This window comes from Rattus rattus, chromosome 2 (assembly GCF_011064425.1).
Source record: "Rattus rattus isolate New Zealand chromosome 2, Rrattus_CSIRO_v1, whole genome shotgun sequence".
In the NCBI taxonomy this organism is placed as follows: domain Eukaryota; kingdom Metazoa; phylum Chordata; class Mammalia; order Rodentia; family Muridae; genus Rattus; species Rattus rattus.
The window spans coordinates 199,083,517-199,104,314 of NC_046155.1; the positions used below are offsets into that span (position 1 = coordinate 199,083,517).

A 20,798-nucleotide genomic window follows, 5' to 3' on the forward strand; every position below is an offset into this window, starting at 1 on the left:
AATAGAAAAAATTGAAAATTAACTGTATGTGTGCGTGTGTGTGTGTGTGTGTGTGTGTGTGTGTTTAATATTTGTGTGTGTGTGTGTGCCCCACACATGTATGAAGCCCATAGCAGCCAGAAGTCAGGTCCCGTAGAACTGGAGATATAGGGGGTGCCCAAAGTAGGTGGTGAGAACTGAATTTGGGTCTTCGGGAAGAATTCCTAACCTGATTCTTTCCAGTCCCCTATATCGACATTTTAGATTTATTTCATTTATTTGAATGTTTTGCTTGTGTGTATGTATGTATAAGTCATGTGCACGCCTGGTGACTGCAGGAGATGAAGGGAATGTCGAATCTTCTGGGACTGGAGTTGTGGATGGTTGTGATGTGAGCTGCTATGTGGGTGCTGGGAATCAAACTCGGTCCTCTGTCCTCTGCAAAAGCAACTTAACCACTAAGCTGTCTTCTCAGCCCCCAAGTTATTATCATTTTTAAAAGAAATTCTTGCTATCATAGCTCAGATGGGCCTCAAACTTTAATCCTCCTGCCTCTGTCTCCCTGGTGTGTCAGGCTTTATTTTGCTGATACTATTTTGTCAATACAAAAGGACAATTCAGAGAGGATGGCCTCAGTGTGCTATAAGCCAGAAAAGACTGACCTGGAACATATGTCTTCATTTGAACAAATGGACCAGGACATAAAGGGTCTCCAGTGTGTGCTTTTATGACTTAGAGAATGTCCCAGATACTATTTGTTAGAATTCCAGACAGTCTAAAAACAGAAAAGTGTATTAGGTCTTGATTTATAATTGGGAAAATGAGCTGAGGTGAGGTTTCACAGCCTAGGGGAATGGGAACTTGACCTCAGAACTTACTTGGAGCTGCTATGCCCCATACTGTCTGATTGAAAACCCCCTGTGGTGGTTTGAATGGGAAATGTCCCCCATTGGTTCAGGCATCTGAATGCTTGGTCTCCAGTTGTTAGCAGTTTGGGTAGGTTTAGGAGATGTGGCCTTGCAGGAAGAAGTGCATCACTAGAAGGAGGCTCTAGAGTAGACAGCCTTCCCCTATTTCCAGTGATCTTTCTCTTAATGCTTGAGGTAAAAGGTGGGAACCCTTAGCTTCTTGCCAGCCGCTTTGAAACCATGTGGAACCATATGGCAATATAAACTCTCTCATCTTCAAGTTGTCTTGGTTATGATATTTTATTAGAGCAACAGACAAGTCATATGTCCCCCTCCCAAAACAACAAAACAAAACAATGGAAACAAAACTTCAGGCCATTTTCCTCCTTAACATCACCCTCTGTAGCTCTCCCTTGCTTCTTTCTTTCCCAGATAAGCAAGAGCTTAGAAAGAGAGAGACTGGTTCCTCCTCATTTGCCAGATTACTCCTTGGGTCCAGAGCATGAACAAGTTCCTAGAGTGTTCACTTCACAGAACACACACTGGACAAGTAATTTTCAGGAGACCCCAGTTGTTGGCAACACTTGACATGAGGAAGATTTTACAGTTTTCTTATTAGGATCTTAACATGTGTCAGGTGGCGATCTAGGGGTGCGTGTGCTGCTGGTGATCAAACATGGCACTGTCCTATAGGTAAGTGGAGCTGTAACCCAGCCCTGGTTGGTATTTTGAATGAGGGCATTATTATGCAAAAGATGCTGACAGACTATCAGGATAGAGGCACTTCAGACTCAACTATAATGGTTAGGATAATTTTTTTTCTGAGTCAAAGTTTCTCTTATATAGCTGATCTGGAATTAACTCACTTTCTGTAGAGCAGGCTGGGTTCCAAATCAGAGATCCACCTGCCTCTGCCTTCTGAACACTGGGATTAAAGTTGCCACCAAGTCCATCCGATCGTATCTCTCCTCCCTCCCCCTCCCTCTGCCCCTGTCCTCCCCTCCCCCCCTATTCTGATTATCCGTACACATGATTTCTGGTATAGGTAGGGCTCGCTGCAGGAGTTGGAGTTGCCTCTTCTACATGTGACAGATGATGCTGGGTCATCCCCAGCTCTCTGGGCCGTTCAGGAAGAATGTAAGCTAGGAAGATGGCTCCTGCAGAGGAGCCTCTCCTCTGCCCTCAGCATCCTGAGAGCTGTCAGGACCTCATGGATTTTGTTCATTGTTTGAAGAAATCCATTAAAGAGCTTGCTACTCCGCACAGACAACTCAGGGCAAGCTCTAGCCGGTTTTGTAAGGAAGGAAGAGAAAAATGCCTGGTCCTTACCTTCGGACATCTTACAACTGTCTTGAATATCCCCGGATGTTCCTAGAGGTAGGCGAGGCTGGTGCTGGAAACATTTGAGAGGTTTGATTATTTTAGTGTTGCTCTGCTGTAATATGGTAATACTTTACTGGGATAAACTCTGGCTGACCCGCCCTGAGGATATGAGCTCGAAAACACTTAGGGTTTTGATTTGGTCAGAGGAGGCGTCGTCGCTTTTTGAATCACAAATCCAGTGGGAAGATTGGGTTTCTGGTACTCATTGTGCTTGTGGGGTGAGGGCCGTGTCTTTCTATTCCAATTTTTGTCTCAAAAGAAATAAGCGTATTCCTAATACTTAGGTCCAAGATGTGTGGATAAATCTGAGTGAGAAAGCTCCAGAGAGAAAAATAGCTGGATTGTCTGACTTCTTTCTCGATGGAAAACCTTGAATTTCAAAATCACCCTTCTTCCTGAACCGGACCCCACTGAACCTCATCTGGGTCCATTCATTCCTTCTCATCCTGCCCTGAGCTGAGTATAAATCCTGTCTTCAGTGGTCCTGGGAGTCTCAGGGAAAGGAGATACTGACTAAAGATGATTGATAGAAAGAATTAGCAAGAAACTCTTCTCCCGTATTCCAAACCGGTGCATATGCTCCAGTTTTGTGGTTGGAAAAATAAAAAGCAGTGCTGGTTCTGGAGCGGTGATTTAGTGGCTAAGAGAATGCACTGCTTTTGCAAAGGAGACAAGTTTGGTTCCAAGTGGCCATGCAGGGGGCTGCTCACAACCACCTGTAGCTCCAGCTTCAGGGGATCGGAAGGAACCCTGCACTCATACCCAGACATGCATACACATGATTTTGAGAAAAGGTTAAGGCACATGCTAATAAATAAATGTATGAGCTAGACATGGCGGTCTATGCCTTTAATCCTAGTACTTGAGCAGGTAGATGAACCTCTTGAGTTTGAGGCCAGCCTGGTCTACATAGAGGGTTTCAGGCCAGCCAGGGCTACATAATAAGACCTTTTTCAAAAACAAACCAACAAATTAAAAGAGGAGGCGGAAGAGTTGTTTGTTTACAGTTTACAATTATCCTACCGTTTACAGCATTAAAACTGGGTTTATTAAGCATGTGTGGGCAGCAGAGCTGGTGGTTTCCTCCTCCAGAGACAATTGGCTAGCTGAATAAGCTAAATGGGTCACCTCTGGGTTTCCTGCAAGGCCTTACCTCAGTAAGGAAACTTCAGAGTATTTGGGGAAGATATGCCTAGCAACTCCAGCCTCAGTGCACTGGTACACATGCATACACACACACACACACACACACACAGAGACAGAGAGAGAGAGAGAGAGAGAGAGAGAGAGAGAGAGAGAGAGAGTTGTATCAGTGCATCCTCCCTGGATCTCTGGGTTTTTTTTTAAAGGTTTATTTATTTTATGTATATGAGTACACCATCACTATCATCAGACACAGCAGAAGAGGGCATCAGATCCCATTACAGATGGTTGTGAGCCACCATGTGGTTGCTGAGAATTGAACTCAGGACCTCTGGAAGAGCAGTCAGTGCTCTTAACCTCTGAGCTATCCCTCCAGCCCCTCTGTTTAATTTCTTTTGGTGCTTGCAGGGTCTCAGGGAGCCCAGGCTGGTTTTGAACCCCTAATTTTCCTGCTTAATCTCCCACTCCCAAGCACCCTAGTTTGCAGGTTTGTATCACCATCCATAACGCATCAAGACAGAACCTAACATTCTTTCAGTTGTCATACACTCACCACAACGTGTGATTCCCCGTTCCCCTACCTGTTCCATACCGCTAATTTAATCCTTTCCAACCTGTGCTCAGTTCCTGTGCTGTCCAGTTTAAATGTGCTGGCATTTTTGCTGATGAGCCCTGTGGAGACGCCACCTCTCCCTTAACTCTATCTTTCATTTAAAATTCCCATCTTTCATATTTTGGTAAGTGAGCCCCTGAAGCGGAACTGTAATCTGATCATCTTGTCTAATAACTTGCCTCAGCATGGGCATTTTGAAGCTGACTGCTCCATCTGCAGTGTCAGTGTGTGGTGTGACTTCCGAGGAAATGCAAGGGGAGAAGGGCTTTGCTAGGAGTAGAGACGAGCACAGTGGAATCAGTGCGGTGCGCCTGAAGACTTCTGGATCTGGAGGCCACAGAACTTTCCAGAATGAGCAGTACCTCTTTGTCCCGTGAGCAGGAACAGCCTGGGGCTAGCTGGGTTTTGTGACTGGTCTTTCCTTCCCTCTTTTTTTTTTTTTTAGTGTGTGTGCATGTGCACATGTGCACAGCAGATATGTGGAGGTCAGGGGACAGCCCCTTGTTCCAGTTCTTAGTCACCCTTCTTCACCTTCTGTCTGAGACCAAGGCCTCTCGTTGTCCTTGGAATGTCACCAAGTGGCCTAGGTTAGCTGGCTCATGAGCTCCAAGGATCTCTATGTCTCCATTCCCCATCTTGCCATCTCTGGGATTACAGACACATGTCATCCCACCTGACTTTTCACATAGGGTTTGGGGATCCAAACAAATTTTGCTCTTTGATTAGAAGACAAGTTCTTTACAGATAGACCACCTCCTTCCCTGTGTTCTCTGTTGCCACACAGCCCTTTCCAGGAGAATTAGCCTTCAGCCTTACCTCCTCGCTAAAACCCTGGACACCCAGAGCACAGCCTGGGATCATCTATTGTTCCCACTTGGTTCTGCACAGTTGCTCCATGGCACTTTCTATAGCTTCCACTTGGTAATTATGTGTTTGATCATCAGTTTCAAAGGATGGAGAGATGTTAAGAGCACTCACTGGCTGTTCTAGCAGAGGACCCAGGTTTGATTCCCAGCACCCATCTCCAGTTCCAGGGGAGCTGATATCCTTTGCTGTTCCTTTTGGGCACTGCATGTGTGTGGTGCACAGACATATGCATATACATATACATAGATTCAGGCAAAATACTCATATGCATACAAATTTGAACATCTGCTTTAACTTGAGGACACCTTACTATTTATAAAGCTCAGTTATTTTTCCTCACCTGTATCTCATCACAAAGAAACATGGTTTTATTTATCTGTTTAGATTTAAATGTTTTTAAAAAGCTGAGTTGGCTCTTACAATTTTTAAAATGAATGTACTTAGTGTGTGAGTGCCTTGCCTGCGTGTATTTATGTGTACCATGTGTGCCTTGTACCCTCCTAGATGAAGAAAGGCATCAGACCCCTGGAACTAGAGTTTTGGATCACTATGAGTCCCCTGTGGTTGCTGGGAAGCAGACACGGGTCCTCTGTAAGAGCAGCCAGTGTTCTTAGCTCTAAGCCATGTCTCCAGCTCCATCACTCCTTCCTTTTAAATTTTAACATTCATTTGCGTGTGCTGGTACACATACATGTGCATGAGTGCTGTGGTGCACATGTGGAGGTCAAACGACAATTCGTGGGGATTGATTCTCCCTCTATCAGAGGTCAAACTCAGGCCATCGGACTTGGCAGCATGTGCTATGTGTTCCACGGAGCCAACTTTCCAGCCCAAGAGGTGGGCCTTACTAAAAGGCATTTTTAACAGACTTAGGAATCGCTGTAGTAGAAAGAGATGCTCAAGGGATATATCCAAGAGTGTGAGTGTGGGGTTTTAAAGAACAGTCACTGAGGTACTATTTTATAGCAACACACAAACACATATACACACACACTCACATTCTCATACACACACTCACATACACACTCACACATAGACACATACACACACACTCACTCTCATTCACACATGCACACACACACACTCTCATTCACAATACACACACACTCTCACACACTCACACTCTCATACACAGACTCACACTCATACACAGACTCACACACACACTCACTCTCATTCACATATACACACACACTCACACACACTCACTCTCATTCATAATACACACACACTCTCACGCACTCACACTCTCATACACACAGACTCACACTCTCATACACACAGACTCACACTCTCATACACACACACACACACACACACACACACACACACACACACTTAGGGCCAGAGATGATAGATTTCTTCCCTAGCATATCAAGGCCCTGGCTTCCCATCATCACAAGAAAATAAAAAGGAAGGGATAAGAAAAGTTTGGCTTCTGTGCTAGTGTGCAAGCTTAGTGTGCTGGGACTCACCCAAACTCTTCACTGTAGCTTCTGAAACAGATCTTAAATAACTAACAGACAAAGGAACGAATGCATGGACTTGTGTACACACTTCATATACAAGGGTCAATCTTTGGTGATAGAACATCATTTATTGCAAGAGGTCACAGAATCTTCTAGAACTCTCATCTTCTCCACCACAGAATCTCCATTTTCTGTATTTCTCCATCTCATAGTTCATACTCTGGAAGTCAAGGCATTGCTTTTGACTTGTACTGGGGGTGGGGGGGGCAGTATGGAACTGAGCTCATGTTCACATGGCTTTGTCTTTCCCCCCCAGCTCCCACAGAAGAATGGCCAGCTGTCTACTGTCAACGGCGTAGCTGAACAAGGAGATGTCCATGTCCAAGAGGAAAACCAGGAGGGGCAGGAGGAAAAAGTCGTTGATGAGGACGGTAAGCTGCCCTTGCAGGCCAGGCTGATTTTCGCAGGACATTGGAGACTGCACTTGCAGTGAACCGTGAACAGGGTTGTCACACACTGTCAACAGAAAACACTATTGTTCTGTAATGCCTCATGGTGCATGAAGCCAACGACACAGTCAGCTGGTCTCAAAAGGAGATGTTTAACACACACTTTGGGTAGCCCCTGAACTCAGGGGTTGACCTCACACTCTCTTTCTTCAACGTTCTTCCCTGGAATTAATGTTTTCTTAAAAAAAAATCCTTGTCCCTCATTCTTGTGTGATGATGTCAGGTGTGGTTTCTTAGTAGAAAGACTAAGATGCTTGCTTTATAAGAGTGAGGGTCCAATACCTGGCCAACCTAAAAATGAAAGTGACAGTTCAGCATCACTCCAGGGGAGCCCGTGTCACAGATTTCCTGCATGTGCATTCATCTCTTTCCCTGAGCTGTGATCAGGGAAATCATGATACTCAGTGGGTACAGGTGACTGCCACTAAGGCTTCTAGTCCGAGTTCAATTCCCAGGACCCGCATGATCAAAGGAGACAAATGGAAAGTTGCTCTCTGACTTACACGCACGCATGCTTGAAACATACATGCATTCATACACACATACGTGTAGTTTTTAAAAGGTATATTCAACGTAGTAATTTGGCTCCTCTATGCCATATTAACAAGACACAGATGAAAGTGCTGGGCATAGCCTCTCTGGATGAGATCCTTTGAACACATGGAACCCGTTTCTCCCCTCCTATGCCCCACAGTGCTGTGTCAAGCCGGGAGCGGCTTTGAAGTTGGTGGGAAGAGCTGATCTTTATATATCACCACAGGCACCATATAAAGTTAGAAATGCATACATAGTCTCACAGTTGAAGCATTTCTCTGACCTCGTGTGAGACTTTCAAATAATACCCACCAGACAGCTGGCGTGAACCCAAATCAAATTCCCAAGGCCAATCCTTTGTCCTCTCCACATTCATTTTTGAGTTGAACCAAACAGCGGCTGGTGCATCTGTGTGTGTAAGTTTGTGTGTATACAGGTACATGTGTGCACAGGTACATGTGTGTATGGGTGGAAGCCAGAGAACAAGCTTAGACATCATTGCTCAGAAGCCATCTACTTCATTTTTTTAAGACAGAATTTCTCAGTGACATGAAGCATTTCAAAGGCTTGGCTAGTTGAGCAGCAATGTACAGGGATCTGCCTCTTCAGCACTGAGAGGACATGGAGGACATGCTCACGCCACAGCAGCCGGGCTGTCAGTGGGTTCTGGGGATCAGACTCCAGAACTTTACTGCCTGAGCCATCTCTGCAGCTCTCCGATGAATTATCATTATTATTATTATTATTATTATTATTATTATTATTATTATTATTATTTACTCCACTGGGTCACTGTGGCTCAGGTACTTCAGGACCATTTATCTGGGTTTTCTACTTCTGATTCTTCTCTACAGGGGACAATAGAAGATTAATTTCAATAAAGCATAAGGCTAAGAAAAGGCTACTTGGTTATTACCTAAGACTTTTGCAAGAGATGGGTGCTGCTCAGAGTTTAGGTGGAGCAACTCCCTGAGGTCAAGGGTAGCACTAACACCTGGGGACAGAAGAGAAAATGAGAGTCAGATATGTCACCATGAGGGCTAGGGGCTGAAGTCCAGTGTTCATTGCACTTGTCCCTAGTGTGCAAGGCCCAGGTTTTATGCACAGCTCTGTAAGGAATGAGTTTTGTGGGGTTGTTGTTGTTGTTGTTGTTGTTGTTGTTGTTATTGGTTTGTTTGTTTTGTTTTGTTTTTGTAGAACCAAGAACATCCAGAGCCAACACTTGATGTTTCCACTTCCTTGTGGTGTTAGGGTTAGAACTCAGGGCTCTGTAGATTCTAGGCAAGTGCCACTGTCTACTATTGCCTTAGTTAGACTTTCCATTGCTGTGAAGAGACATCTTGGCCAAGGCAAAGCTTATAAATGAAAACATTTAAATGGGGCTGGCTTATAGTTTCGGAGGTCTAGTCCATTATAATCATGGCGGGAAGCATGGTGGTGGTATAGGTAGATATGGTGCTGGAGAAGAAACTGAGAGTTCTACATCTTGATTCAAAGGCAAGCAGAAGGAGACTTTGTCTTCCTCAGACAGCCAGGAAGAGGCTCTCTTCTTGCACTGTGTGGAGCTTGAGCATAGTACCTCAAAGCCCATCCCACAGTGATGCACTTCCTCTAACAAGGCCACACCTACTCCAACAAGGCCACACCTCCAGATAGTGCCACTTCCCATGGGCCAAGTGTATTCAAACCACCGCAGCTGCCCTACCTTCGTCCTCCTTGTCAGTAGGCTAGGCACTGTTCCTGGAACTCAAACCTAGGTTATTAGAGCCCTAAACTGACAATTAACCACTGTACTCTCCCGATGCACATATAGAAGCTGCCTGGGAGAGAGTGTAGTTCCAGAAGTTTCTGTGAGCCTCATCTGCTGTCACTTGGGTTGTATGTGGCCCAGGATAACTGAGAATGTGACTCAGCACAAGATCAAGCTTACTTAAAATATCTTAAGATTTTGTTTTTAACTTTTTTCTTTTCTTTCCTTCCTTCCTTCCTTTCTTTCTTTCTTTCTTTCTTTCTTTCTTTCTTTCTTTCTTTCTTTCTTCTTTCTTTCTTTCCTTCTTTTTTGATTTCTCAAATGTGAATTTGTTTAGATGACAACATTGGGTTGTGATGTCAAAGCTCTGGACAGATCTGAATGAAAACCCAGACAGAAAAAACTGGACCTAGATAAGAGGGACCCAAAATCATTGTGGTCTGGGGAGCATTTTATGGGTGTGTGTGGATGTGTACTCACACTCACTTATTTGTGAGTGTGCAGAGGTTTGAGCAGAGGACAACTTGCAGGAATTGGCTCTCTTTCTACCATGTTGGTTCTGGTTATCAGTTATCAGTTATCAGTTATCAGTTAGGTTATCAGTTTTGGTGAGAGGCACGAGGACTGAGCTGCCTTGCCCTGACCCTTCCTTTTAATTATTTAGTGTGTTGACCACACACCACAGTGAACATGTGGAAAGCAGAGTGCACTCACAAGTCAGTTTTCACCTTTTATTGTATGAAACCCAGAGATTGTCTTGAAGCCATCATTTGCAGCAGCAGGATCTTTTCTGTGTGAAGTACTGCAAGCTCAGGAGTGATTTTTATATGTGGCCGAGCTGATATGTAAGCTAGATATTTGGAATCGGGGCCAGGCACACATCCCACGAGATCCTGCGGAGCATGGTATCCCTTGTGGTCTGTGCCTTGTCTCCTGGAGACTTCTTTGCAGTCTTCTTTCCCTCAGATGTGGTTTCTCAGACATCTCAGCACATGGCTAAGCACCACCTTCTATGAAAAGCCATTCAGTGCCCACCTGGGACTGTATTGCGTGGCTTCCCTGAACAGATCAGGCAGTCGGTTAACCATGGCCATCTGGGAAGCCCAGGCACACACTGAATGCTCAGGGCTGGGAGAGTGGAGAGAAACAGACTCTGTCCTTCAGAAGACCCTGAGAAAAGCCCAACTTCTGGGAAGGGTCACCATTCTCTGAGAGGGCAGTAGAGGCCACCATGGGACTCTCTTCCAGGAGAGGCCCATCCTTAGGCAGAAGGGCTTGCTTGCTTTTATTTTTATCTTGTCTGCCTGGCCATCCTCATTCATCCTAATTCTTCAACATAACTTTCCTTTTGGTATTAGTGGTATGCGTGTGTGTGTGTGTGTGTGTGTGTGTGCGTGTGTGTGTGTGTGTGTGTGTGTGTGTGTGTGTGTCTGTGTGTGTGTGTGTGTGTGTCTGTGTGTGTAGAAGTCAGAAGACAACTTGTGGGAGTTGGTTTTACCTTAGGATTTCTAGCGACTAAACGTGGATCATCAGGCTTTATGACAGGGACCTTCTTTACCCCTGAGGTATCTCACTGGCCTGTTAGATGCGTTTAGGAAGCATTGTATGTATGTGCTCGTGCACATGCGTGCATACGGAGGTCAGGGGACGGCGTCTTGCCCCCTCTGCACACTTTGTTCTAAGTGACTGGATCCCTCACAACAGCAGAAGTCCATGGTTTTCACCAACCAGCTTCTCTCTGGAGACAGGAAAATACCAGTTTCCAACCCCCACCTCCAAAGCTGGGGTTGCATTACCTCACAGCTCAGCCTGGCTTTCACATGGGTCTGGGGGGATTCAAATTCACATCCTCTGCCTTCCACTGCAAGTGTTTTTGTTTACCCTCTGATTCCAGGAACATTCTTTCTGAATGGCTACTTTAAAAGGACAGGTGCTATTTACAAGGCTGTGGGTGGAGCTCGGCAATGAAAAGAGCGTCTGTCCAGCATGTTTGAGGCTCAGGGATTTACTCCCAGCACCACCAAAGAGCAGACGTGAAATGACATGTGGGTATGGTAATTTATACCTGTCTATAATCCCAGAATTTGGGAGGCTGAGGCAGAAGGATTGCATCAAAGGTCAAGGCCAGCCTGGGCTACACAGTGATTCCAAGGCCAGCCTGGGCCACAGAGTGAGCCCCAGGGCACTTCTGATATCCATGTTCTGGTTTCTCTCACTGTGGTGCTAACGTAGCTGACGAGAGCAGTCTCAACAGGGTTTCCTGTGGCTCACAGCTCAGAACACAGTCCCTCAGCAGCCAGGTCCTGTCATCAAGAGGTGAGGTGGCTGCTCAGAGCATCTGCGGTTAGGAAGCAGAGAGCAGTGAACACAGCGCTCATCTAGCTTTTCCCTTTCGTGCAGCGCAGAATCCAAGCCCAGAAAGTGGTTCCCACTGTTAGGGTTGGTCATAAGGATGCCTGGAGGAGTCTCCAAGGTAAGGCTAGCCCCTGCCAACCTGACCCTCACAACTCAAGACGTCACTGACATCATTTTTTGACAGACAACAGAAATGTTTCCAGTTATGACTTGCTTATCTTTTCTGAAATTAAGAAATAATGATATTTCAGGAATTTTAGAATCTTTTTTTCTTGGGTGCTTTCAGCCCTCACACCCTACCTCCTGGCTTTGAAACTTTCTTTAAGTGACAGAAGTAAACTGAAAAATCAGATATATACGTGGGGGAAACAGTAAAGGGTTGTGTAATCTCAGAGCAAAATGTTTAAAGTGTTTACTTTGTGTGTGTGTGTGTGCGCGTGTGTGCGCGTGTGTGCGCGCATATTCATAGAGATCAGAAGACAATTTTTTGTGCTAGTTCTTGCCTTCTCCCTTGTTTTGAGGCAGAGTCTTTTGCTTTTGCTGCTCCACTGCATCCTCTGAGCTATCCCCAACCATCTGGGCGCGTCTCCTGCCTCAGCCTCTCCTTACATCTGTAGGAATGCTGGGATTACAGAAGGCCATCACCACATCTGCCTTTCTTTCTCATGGCTTCCAGAGGTAGACCTTAGGTCCTCAAGCTTGCGTGGTGAACTCTTTTACCCACTGAGACACAGTGCCAGTCCCAGGGACAAATTTAAACCATACCTCTTTATGGATAAAGGCAAACATTTACGTATAATGAAAAAAAATCACTGCTATTTCTTTTCTGTTCCAGAGTTAGTCTCTGCACTTGCTTCTGGTGCTTAAGCACCCCAATTTATCTTTTTATTAAAATTGCTTGGCTTTCTCTCTCTGAGCATCTTTTATAACTGTTCCTCAAACAGATAAGGAAATCTTAACATCCTATTTCTGTAGATGCTACTATAACCCGTTGCTAAATGAAATGTCTAAAGAACCTCATACGAGTAATCCAGCCCTGTCTCAGTTCCGAATACATTTGGATGTTTCCTTCACAAGGCAGGGATTTCCAGGTGTTTCTGAGGTTTGCAGAGTCTGTGTAGCACAAATGACATTTCTATCATTCCGGTCACATTTGTGTGAGTAAAAGAACAGTGGTGCTCTGTCCTTGTTTTCATTTATGTTATTCACATAGGTATTACACCGTTGCACACCCAGAGCAGTTGACACCAGCAGCAGCGGCAGTAAGGTTCGTCCTTCCCTGCTTTGTGGTTGGTACTTGTTCCTGTGGTGGTCATCCGCTTTGAAATTATTACCTGGGTGAACCAGTGAGCGTCCTGTTCATCTGAGAACAGTGAAGAGGCTGAATGCAGGGAATGAGTCCCATTACACTGGCTGAGCATGACGCCCATCCCTGAGGGCATTGGTTAAAGCTGAGGTGTCTAGAGAGTCTGGTTCTCAGTTTCGCAGTGACCCACTTTGCTACACCTCGACGCTATCCCTCAGGTATAAGCATAAGTGGAGGACTCGTGACTCAATTATTTAATGGCTGAATTTGCTGCATTGTGGAGAGTACCCTTTGCTAATGGTGCTTCTATTGACACTTGTTTTATTGACTCTGAACCTTCCCATTCCTAATGCTGAGTACCTTTGGGATAGGGAAAGACCAATGATAACCTGGAGAATTACCTTCCTCCCCGTCGAGTCCGTTCCTTTACAGATAACCTACCCTAGAATCGAAAGTAATCCTTCTTCCTTGTTTGGGGTGCATAATAACTTGGTCTGGAGAGTAGGTATTCTAAGACCTGTCCTTGCTCCTAGGAAACAAAGACTCCCATTCCCCACCGCGCACACATACGTGTACGTGCACTCGCGTGCACACACACACACACACACACACACACACACAAACACACACACACTTGCTTTTTCCCTACTCGGCAGAAATATTTTATGATTTTGGCCTCCTTTTCTGTTTTAAGTGTGACCTAATCTTGTGTAGGAAGACCTGCCTGCCATCCCACCATTAGCCTCCATTAGCCTCTGTTCACCTTGGTACCAGTTGTTAACCTCTGGCATCTGATGTCTCTCTCTTACCTCCTCCTTGATAGAGAGTAGAGCCAGGGATGGGGGCCTGGTAAAGGAAGAGTTCATGGCAGCTCCATTCCTGTGGCTCAGTGTCAACCCGTTTTGCTTTAGTTCTGTTGGAGTCTGCCTATATAGCCCGGGATGGCCTCAAACTCATGGTAGTCTTCCTGCCTCTTCCTGGCAATGCTGGTCTTACAGGTGCACGCACCATGCACCAACTGCACGACTTTTATGGGTCTGGCCACGCTTCCTTTTGTTGCATGGGTGGTGACAAAGCTAGATCCCTTTCAGAGCATACAGCTGCCCTCAGGTCTTTACTGCTGGTTGGCATCTGGTATTGCCTGGTAACAAACAATACCATCCTGACCTATCCAGGAATGAACTAAGATTCCTAGAAATGTTCTGTAGACACAGGAGCACCTCCTCCCTACAGCACGCGAAAGCACATCCTCTCTATAGAACACGGAAGCACTTCCTCCTAACAGCACATGCTTTGTGTTTCAGATACAAACGTTGCATGGCATTTTCTCAAGCTCCATCCTGTCTTGTTGATGTTGTGGAAACTGTAGAGCACTAAAGTGAACTAAGCCTTGAACTCAGGGGAAAGTCCTTAGGTGTGCAATCTTTGGAACCCATTTAGATTCACTCCTGCTGGTATTGGAATAGCCCAGGTAATCCTCCTGCCTTCGCTTCCCAAGTGCTGAGATTACAGGTGCATGCCACTGACTCTGCTTCTTTCTCTTAATTACACACATGTACACACACACGCAAGCACATGACCTTCATTTGGATGCATACCCGTGTATCTGTGGAGTCAATTTCTATCTGTAAAACGAGCATCCTCTGAAGCCTGAATCATCGGTATTATAATTGGATAAAAGGTCTGTGAGGGGACATTTTATTCAATACCATCTTGCCTCAGAGTCATCTGGGTATGAAGAACAAGGTTAATAATGGCTTTATAAATGAATGTTGCCACAAAGTGTCATGTGGATCTCTGGTGTGTTAGTTCTGCTGAGTTCCTGGAAGACTGGGACCAAGAAAGAAGAGTGGATGGGAATGATGTGGACAGCAGGCTAATTCTAGAAGTGTCAGCTACGGAATGCTATGGTTTTATTATACGGTTCTGCTCACCACTCCGTTTAGAGCCATGCTCTGTGTGAGGGTGTTGTAGGGAACAGTACAGCAAGTGTCTGGGTGATTTTCTGCCACAGTGAAGGAACATCCAAGGAAGTTAACTGACCAAGAGAAAAAATAAAGCATTTTGGCTTCCTGCTTTATAGACTTCAGTCCAAGGCTGGGCATCCACTGCTTTGGGTCTCGGATAGGTAGGTTTGCCAAATAGTCAGGACCAGAATTCATGAAGGAATGAGATGCTCATCTCCTGGGAAATGAAAGGAACAGGGAGGGGGTTCTCTTAATCCATTCAGGGAGTATGTCCCCAATAGCTTAAGGTCCTCCCGGTACAGTCCTACTCCTAAAGGCCTGTGGCACCTCCCAATAACACCACCCTGGGGAGTGTTCAACATCCCAACCACAGCAGTTAGGCAAAGAAAATGTTTTCTTGTGGCTTAGAATTCAGCCTCTGGGCAGGCAAGATGGTTGAGCAGGTAAAGGCAATTGCCACACGAGCCTGGAAACCTGAGTTTGATTCCCCGGAGCAGACATAGACAGTGAGGGAGAGAACTGACTCTACAACATTGTCTTCCACATTGCAAAGCCACACATGAACATAGGAAACATGCAGACACATACAGTCAATACATGACAATTTAAAATTGTTTTTCAGTTGAGGCCAGCTTGGTGTATGTACACAGTGAGTTTCAAGTCACCCAGGTCTCAGAAACAGACAGACATTTCCCCCCTTTGTGCTTATACTTTTGAGTTTTCCCAGATCGCTATTGATCCTCTAATGTCTGTATAGGGTACATTGTTTGTTATTCATGTGACTGCTGGGATTAAAATTACACCTCTCTCTCTCTCTCTCTCTCTCTCTCTCTCTCTCTCTCTCTCTGTGTGTGTGTGTGTGTGTGTGTGTGTGTGTGTGTGTGTCTTTTGGCTGCTATCTTGCCTTCCAGCTTTAATGTATCTTAACATAGATGTGTGTCATGTTTAGAAAAGCGCCAAGCATGTGGTCATCACCTCACTGTACAAGTGAGTCTGCTGGGGCAGCTGGAACAAAACTCTAGCCCACGTGACATTTATCATTCTCATAGTCTGAGTGGTTTCAATGACTCCTGAGGCCTCTCCTTGGCTCGTAGATGATCGCTTTCTTGCTATCCCTACACTGCCCTTCCTACATTCCTGGATGTCTTTAATTGTCCAAATTTCTTCTCATGAGGATGCCAGATGGCTTGGGTTAGAGCCCACCTTAAGTGACCTCATGTTTCAACTCTTTGTTTAGCTCTTTTTATTTTATATTTTACTTTATTTTATTTTTAAAGACACCCAGAGATGCCCATGCTAACCTTGGACTTGTTCTCTAGCCCAGGACTCTCTAGGCAGGGCTACCATACTGGGCTCAATTGGCTATGTAAAGGCCTTTTCTCTTCAGAGCCTAGGTCTGTGACTCAGTTGTGGTGTTTACCTAGTGCATGGGCCCTCTCCCTAGATCTACATTAAATTGGGTGCAGTGGCACAGGAGATAAAGAAAACGGTGTCAGAAGATCAAGGTCACCCTCAACCACATTAGCCCATTCAGGGCCATCTTACAAGGTGAGAGAGACCTTGTCTCTAAAAACGAAGGGTGGGGAGGAAGGAGCAGCTCTGTCCCACGAGGTGCCAGGTGGCGGGAGGGCAGTTAGCCTAGCACACCATCCCTGTAGATGTTAGATTGGAAAGTCAAATTTGGGACCAAGAAAACTCAGTAGAAGAGAGTTACAGGGCTGGTGTGCTGGTCCCTGCCTGCTGTAGCTGCTGCTTCTGGGGAGTTTTTTTCCATAAAAGGAGGCCTGAAAAATCTGCCTGTCTCCAGGGCTGGCTTCCATGCTCTGCAGAGCAAACTCACCTCCCTTCCCGAGGGCAGTCCTCTAAGTATTTGCAAACATCAATCATCTCCCTCTTTCATCTTCCCTAATATCTCCTGAGAAAAAAAGCTGCCTCGCATTTAAAAAAAAACTGCCAGGACCTATGTATATTTCCAAGAGGAATGTGCTTTGTGGAAGCCTGCCAAAACTAACTGGATCTCACTATTACTGGTTCTCATTTCTAAGTTTATTTTTCACTCTCTTTTAAAATGTAAAAATAAAGCCAGGCATGGGGCTTTGTGTCTGCAACCCCTAGCGCTTCGAGGTAAATTGGGTCAAGGTCCTGATCTGCTATATACTGAGTTCAAGGCTAACCTGGGATACACAAGACCCTATTTGTGGTAGTTTGAATATGCTTGGCCCATGAAGTAGCACTATTAGGAGGGGTGGCCTTGTTGGAGTGGGCGTGGCCTTGTTGGAATGGGTGTGTCACTGTGGGTGTGGACTTTAATATTCTTGGCCGGCTGCCTGGAAGTCAGTCTTCTCCTACTGGCTTTCAGATGAAGATGTAGAACTCTCTACTCTGTCTGTACCATGCCAGCCTGGACTCTGCTGTGCTCCCACCTTGATGTTAATGAACTGAACCTTTGAACCTGAAGGCCAGCCCCAATTAAAGGTTATCTTAGAGTTGCCTAGGTCATGGTGTCTGTTCTCAGCAGAAAAAACCCTAACTAAGACACTATTCAAAAACTAAACAAACAAAAGGACTGGGGAGATAGCTCAGCTGGTAAGCATGCTTGTAAACTTCAGTAAGTAAGTCTCCCAGAACCTATATTTAAAGAGCCAAGTGTGGTATGGAACATGTTTATAATCCTGATGCTGGGGAGGCCAAGGTTATAGGGTCCCTGGGGCTTGTGGCCAGCCAGTCCACCCTTCTTGGTGTGTTCTAGGCCAGTGAGAGACCTTGCCTCTTAAATTTATATATATATATATATATATATATATATATATATATATATATGTATATTTAATTTCAGGTATATGGGTATTTTGCCCACATGTCTGTGTACCATGTGGGTGCTGGGAACTGAACCCAGGTCCTCTGCAAAAGCAGCCAGTGTTCTTAATTGCTGAGCCATCTCTCCAGCCCCAGATATGGCAATTAAAAAAAATGTTATTGTTATTATATTCAGTCTCTCTCTCTCTCTCTCTCTCTCTCTCTCTCTCTCTCTCTCTCTCTCTCTCTCTCTTGTGTGTGTGTGTGTGTTTGTGTGTGTGTGTGTGTTGTCAGAAGGCAATTTACAGCAGTCAGGTCTCTACCAAGTGGGTTAAACAAAATATTCCCCAAATCAGTCAAGAGTCTCCAGCCTCAGTGAAGGAAGGCCCTCACCAGGTCCTTACAATGATACAATGTTAACTCCAGACATCTGGCCTTCAGTGGAGAGAAATGAACCCTCATTGTCTGGGAGCTCTGTGCCAGGGTTCTGATGCTTTCTGTTGTTGCCCGAGCTGACCGAGATACTCAAGCGAGTGAACTTTTAAAGAAGTGTATCATTTCATCGTGATTGTCAAATCTTGGCTCCAAGTGTTCCCTCGCTGAGTTAATTTCCGCCCAGTGTGTTCAGACACACTGGGATTCCGTCAGGGTCAGCATGATGGATACACTGCTGTCCAACCTGTCGTTCTCCAGACCTAATCCCTCGTGTGCTTCCGGGAGACAGCAGCCTCCTGAAGCTCACAGAAAAGAATTTCCAGGATCCATTTCCACTTGATAAGCTGTCAGCTAGAAATCCAGGCAGCTCACCTGGGGGAAGTTCATTTTCCAGTTGTCTCAGTCACTGCTCTGTTGCTGTGCAGAGACAGTATGACCTCTGCAACTCTTATAAAAAAAGAAAGCATTTAACTGGGGGCTCGCTTACAGTGTCAGAGGGTTAGCCAGTTGTAGTCATGGGAGGGGCATGGAGGGGCCGTGGTGGCATTGTAGATCCTGCTGTCATGGAGAATGGGTGAGTGTCATGTATGGAATCACCGTTATTTCTTCTGAGTCTGTAGCTTCCAATTGTCCCTCCTCCCCACTCCTCTTGACTAAGACTTGAGGGAAATGGATAGGGGCTCTGTGAGTCAAGCGCTTGCTATGCATGCAAGCACGAGAAGCACAACTGGGGCCTCCAGCCCCGACATAAAAGCTGGGAACCGTGACTCTTGTCTACAATCCCAGCATGGGAAGGATAGAGGCAGACAGGTCCAGAGATTTTGCTAGCCAGACAGTCCGACTGAAGTGACAGGCTCCTAGGTCCTTGAGAGGCTCTGTCTTAGAGACAGTCAGACTGAAGTGACAGGCTCCTAGGTCCTTGAGAGGCTCTGTCTAAGAATTAAAGGCGAACAGTAAAGACAGCAGACATTCACCTCTGTTCTCCACGTGAACACACATAGATGTGCTCATGCACGGGTAGGTGCACGTACATACACAAACCCATACAGAACACACAATAGCACACCAAACAAATAATTTCTAAAGACACCCAGCATTTGGGTCTCCATCAAAAAATATACCATTTATTTTCCAGTTTTGCTCTGAATAAGTAGGTGTGGGGGTTGGTTTACACCTTTAAGTATTCAGGAGGCAGGGACAAGTGGATCTGTGTGAGCTACAGGTGTTTTGTTGGCTGTCTGATGTAGGAGCTGGCAACAAAGTTCAGGTCCTCTGAAGGAGCAGTAGGCACTCAACTGCTGGTCCATCCTCTAGCCCTCCTTCAAATTGGGCTTTGACTTTTCATTTTCCTCCATGCCTTTTAAGTGTTTTAAAATTTCATGCTCTCTAGATTGTTTATTTGGATTTTTAAAACTTAAATAACCATATCTGTGTTAACATATCCAATGCATCTGGACCATGAAATTCAATTAGCTAGTGTGCTCTTGCCACATAGGGCAGAGCCCTGAATGCACAGAGCCCAGTAGAACCAGCTATCCTGCTGATAACTCGCCGGTATTTTTCAGATATTCAGTATAGCCTTTAATCCTTGCACTCAAGATGCAGAGACAGGCTAATCCCTGAGTTCTAGGTCAGCCTGGTCTACAGAGCAAGTTCCAGGACAGCCAGGGCTACACAGAGAGACCCAGTCTAATATTAGGTATACATAGTGCATCTTCTGGAGTTGCAGATCTAATCAGCCAACCATAGGATCAACTAGCCTTGGATCAAACAATCTGTGTGTGTGTGTGCGTGCCTCTGTGTGGTGTGTGTGTGTGTGTGTGTGTGTGTGTGTGTGTGTGTCGCTCACATGTGTGTACATGCTAGGCTAGGATACTCTGAACATGTAGACATTTTCCCTGCTTTATTGCTAAGCAATACAGGATGGCTACTGGAATTATTTGCATTCTATTGGGTGTTACGAATAATCTAGGAGTGATTTGAAGTTTACTGTTGAGATCCAGGCACGGGGACTCACATATCTGTTATCCCAGCATTGTAGAAGCCAAGACAGGAAAGTTGAGATGTGAGGCTAACCTGAGCTGTACATAGTAAGATCCTGTCTCAAAACCAACCAAACAAAAACATACCAACAGCCAGATAGAGTTGTGCTTGCATGTTAATTCCAGCACTTAGGAGCTAGAGATGGGAAAATAAGGAATTCAAGGTCAGCCTGGGATATATAAGACACTATCTCAGAACAGACAAACAAGAAACCAAGAAAGGTCAGTGTGCATTCATTTGCAATTGTCAATAGGCCTTTGCAGTGTGCATCGTCCAGTGCAAGACCATGCTGCATAAACAGAGTCCAAAGATGCTCGGCCACTGGGCAATATCCCAAAGCATCTTGGGAACCTTTTGCTGCTCCGGAGCAACAGTGTGCCCTAGACCACAGTCAATACGAGCAGGAACTGACTCCCCCCAGGACGAGCTTTCTCAGCAAGTCACAGGCTGATGGGGGTATGTCCATGTCCATCCATGGCCTGCCTCCCCCCCTCACTCTGGTTTTCTGTAGCTGTGCTATGACTGTGTGTCATTTTTCCCCCCATGGTGACAAAGTCTTATTATCTTAGTTCTTTGTGGGATGGGGTTGAGATTTAGTCTTGTTAGACAGCCCTTAAGCTCTGAGCCACCCCTCCAGCCCCCACAAACTGCGTTTTAATCACCACTATTTCCTTATACAGAACCACTGATCTTGTTCAAGCCTGTCAGTTGGTAGGCGCACTAAAGTTGTCTTTAAAGTTG

General features: G+C 45.5%; 1 protein-coding gene across 1 annotated transcript in view; it reads left to right on the forward strand.

Annotated features, from left to right (window-relative positions):
• Positions 1-20,798, forward strand: part of Akap12 (A-kinase anchoring protein 12) — an 89,287-nt gene that overhangs the window by 37,796 nt on the left and 30,693 nt on the right. Inside the window, 1 exon segment of the mRNA XM_032894797.1 lies at positions 6,679-6,793. Coding sequence (XP_032750688.1) covers positions 6,679-6,793 — 115 coding nt within the window.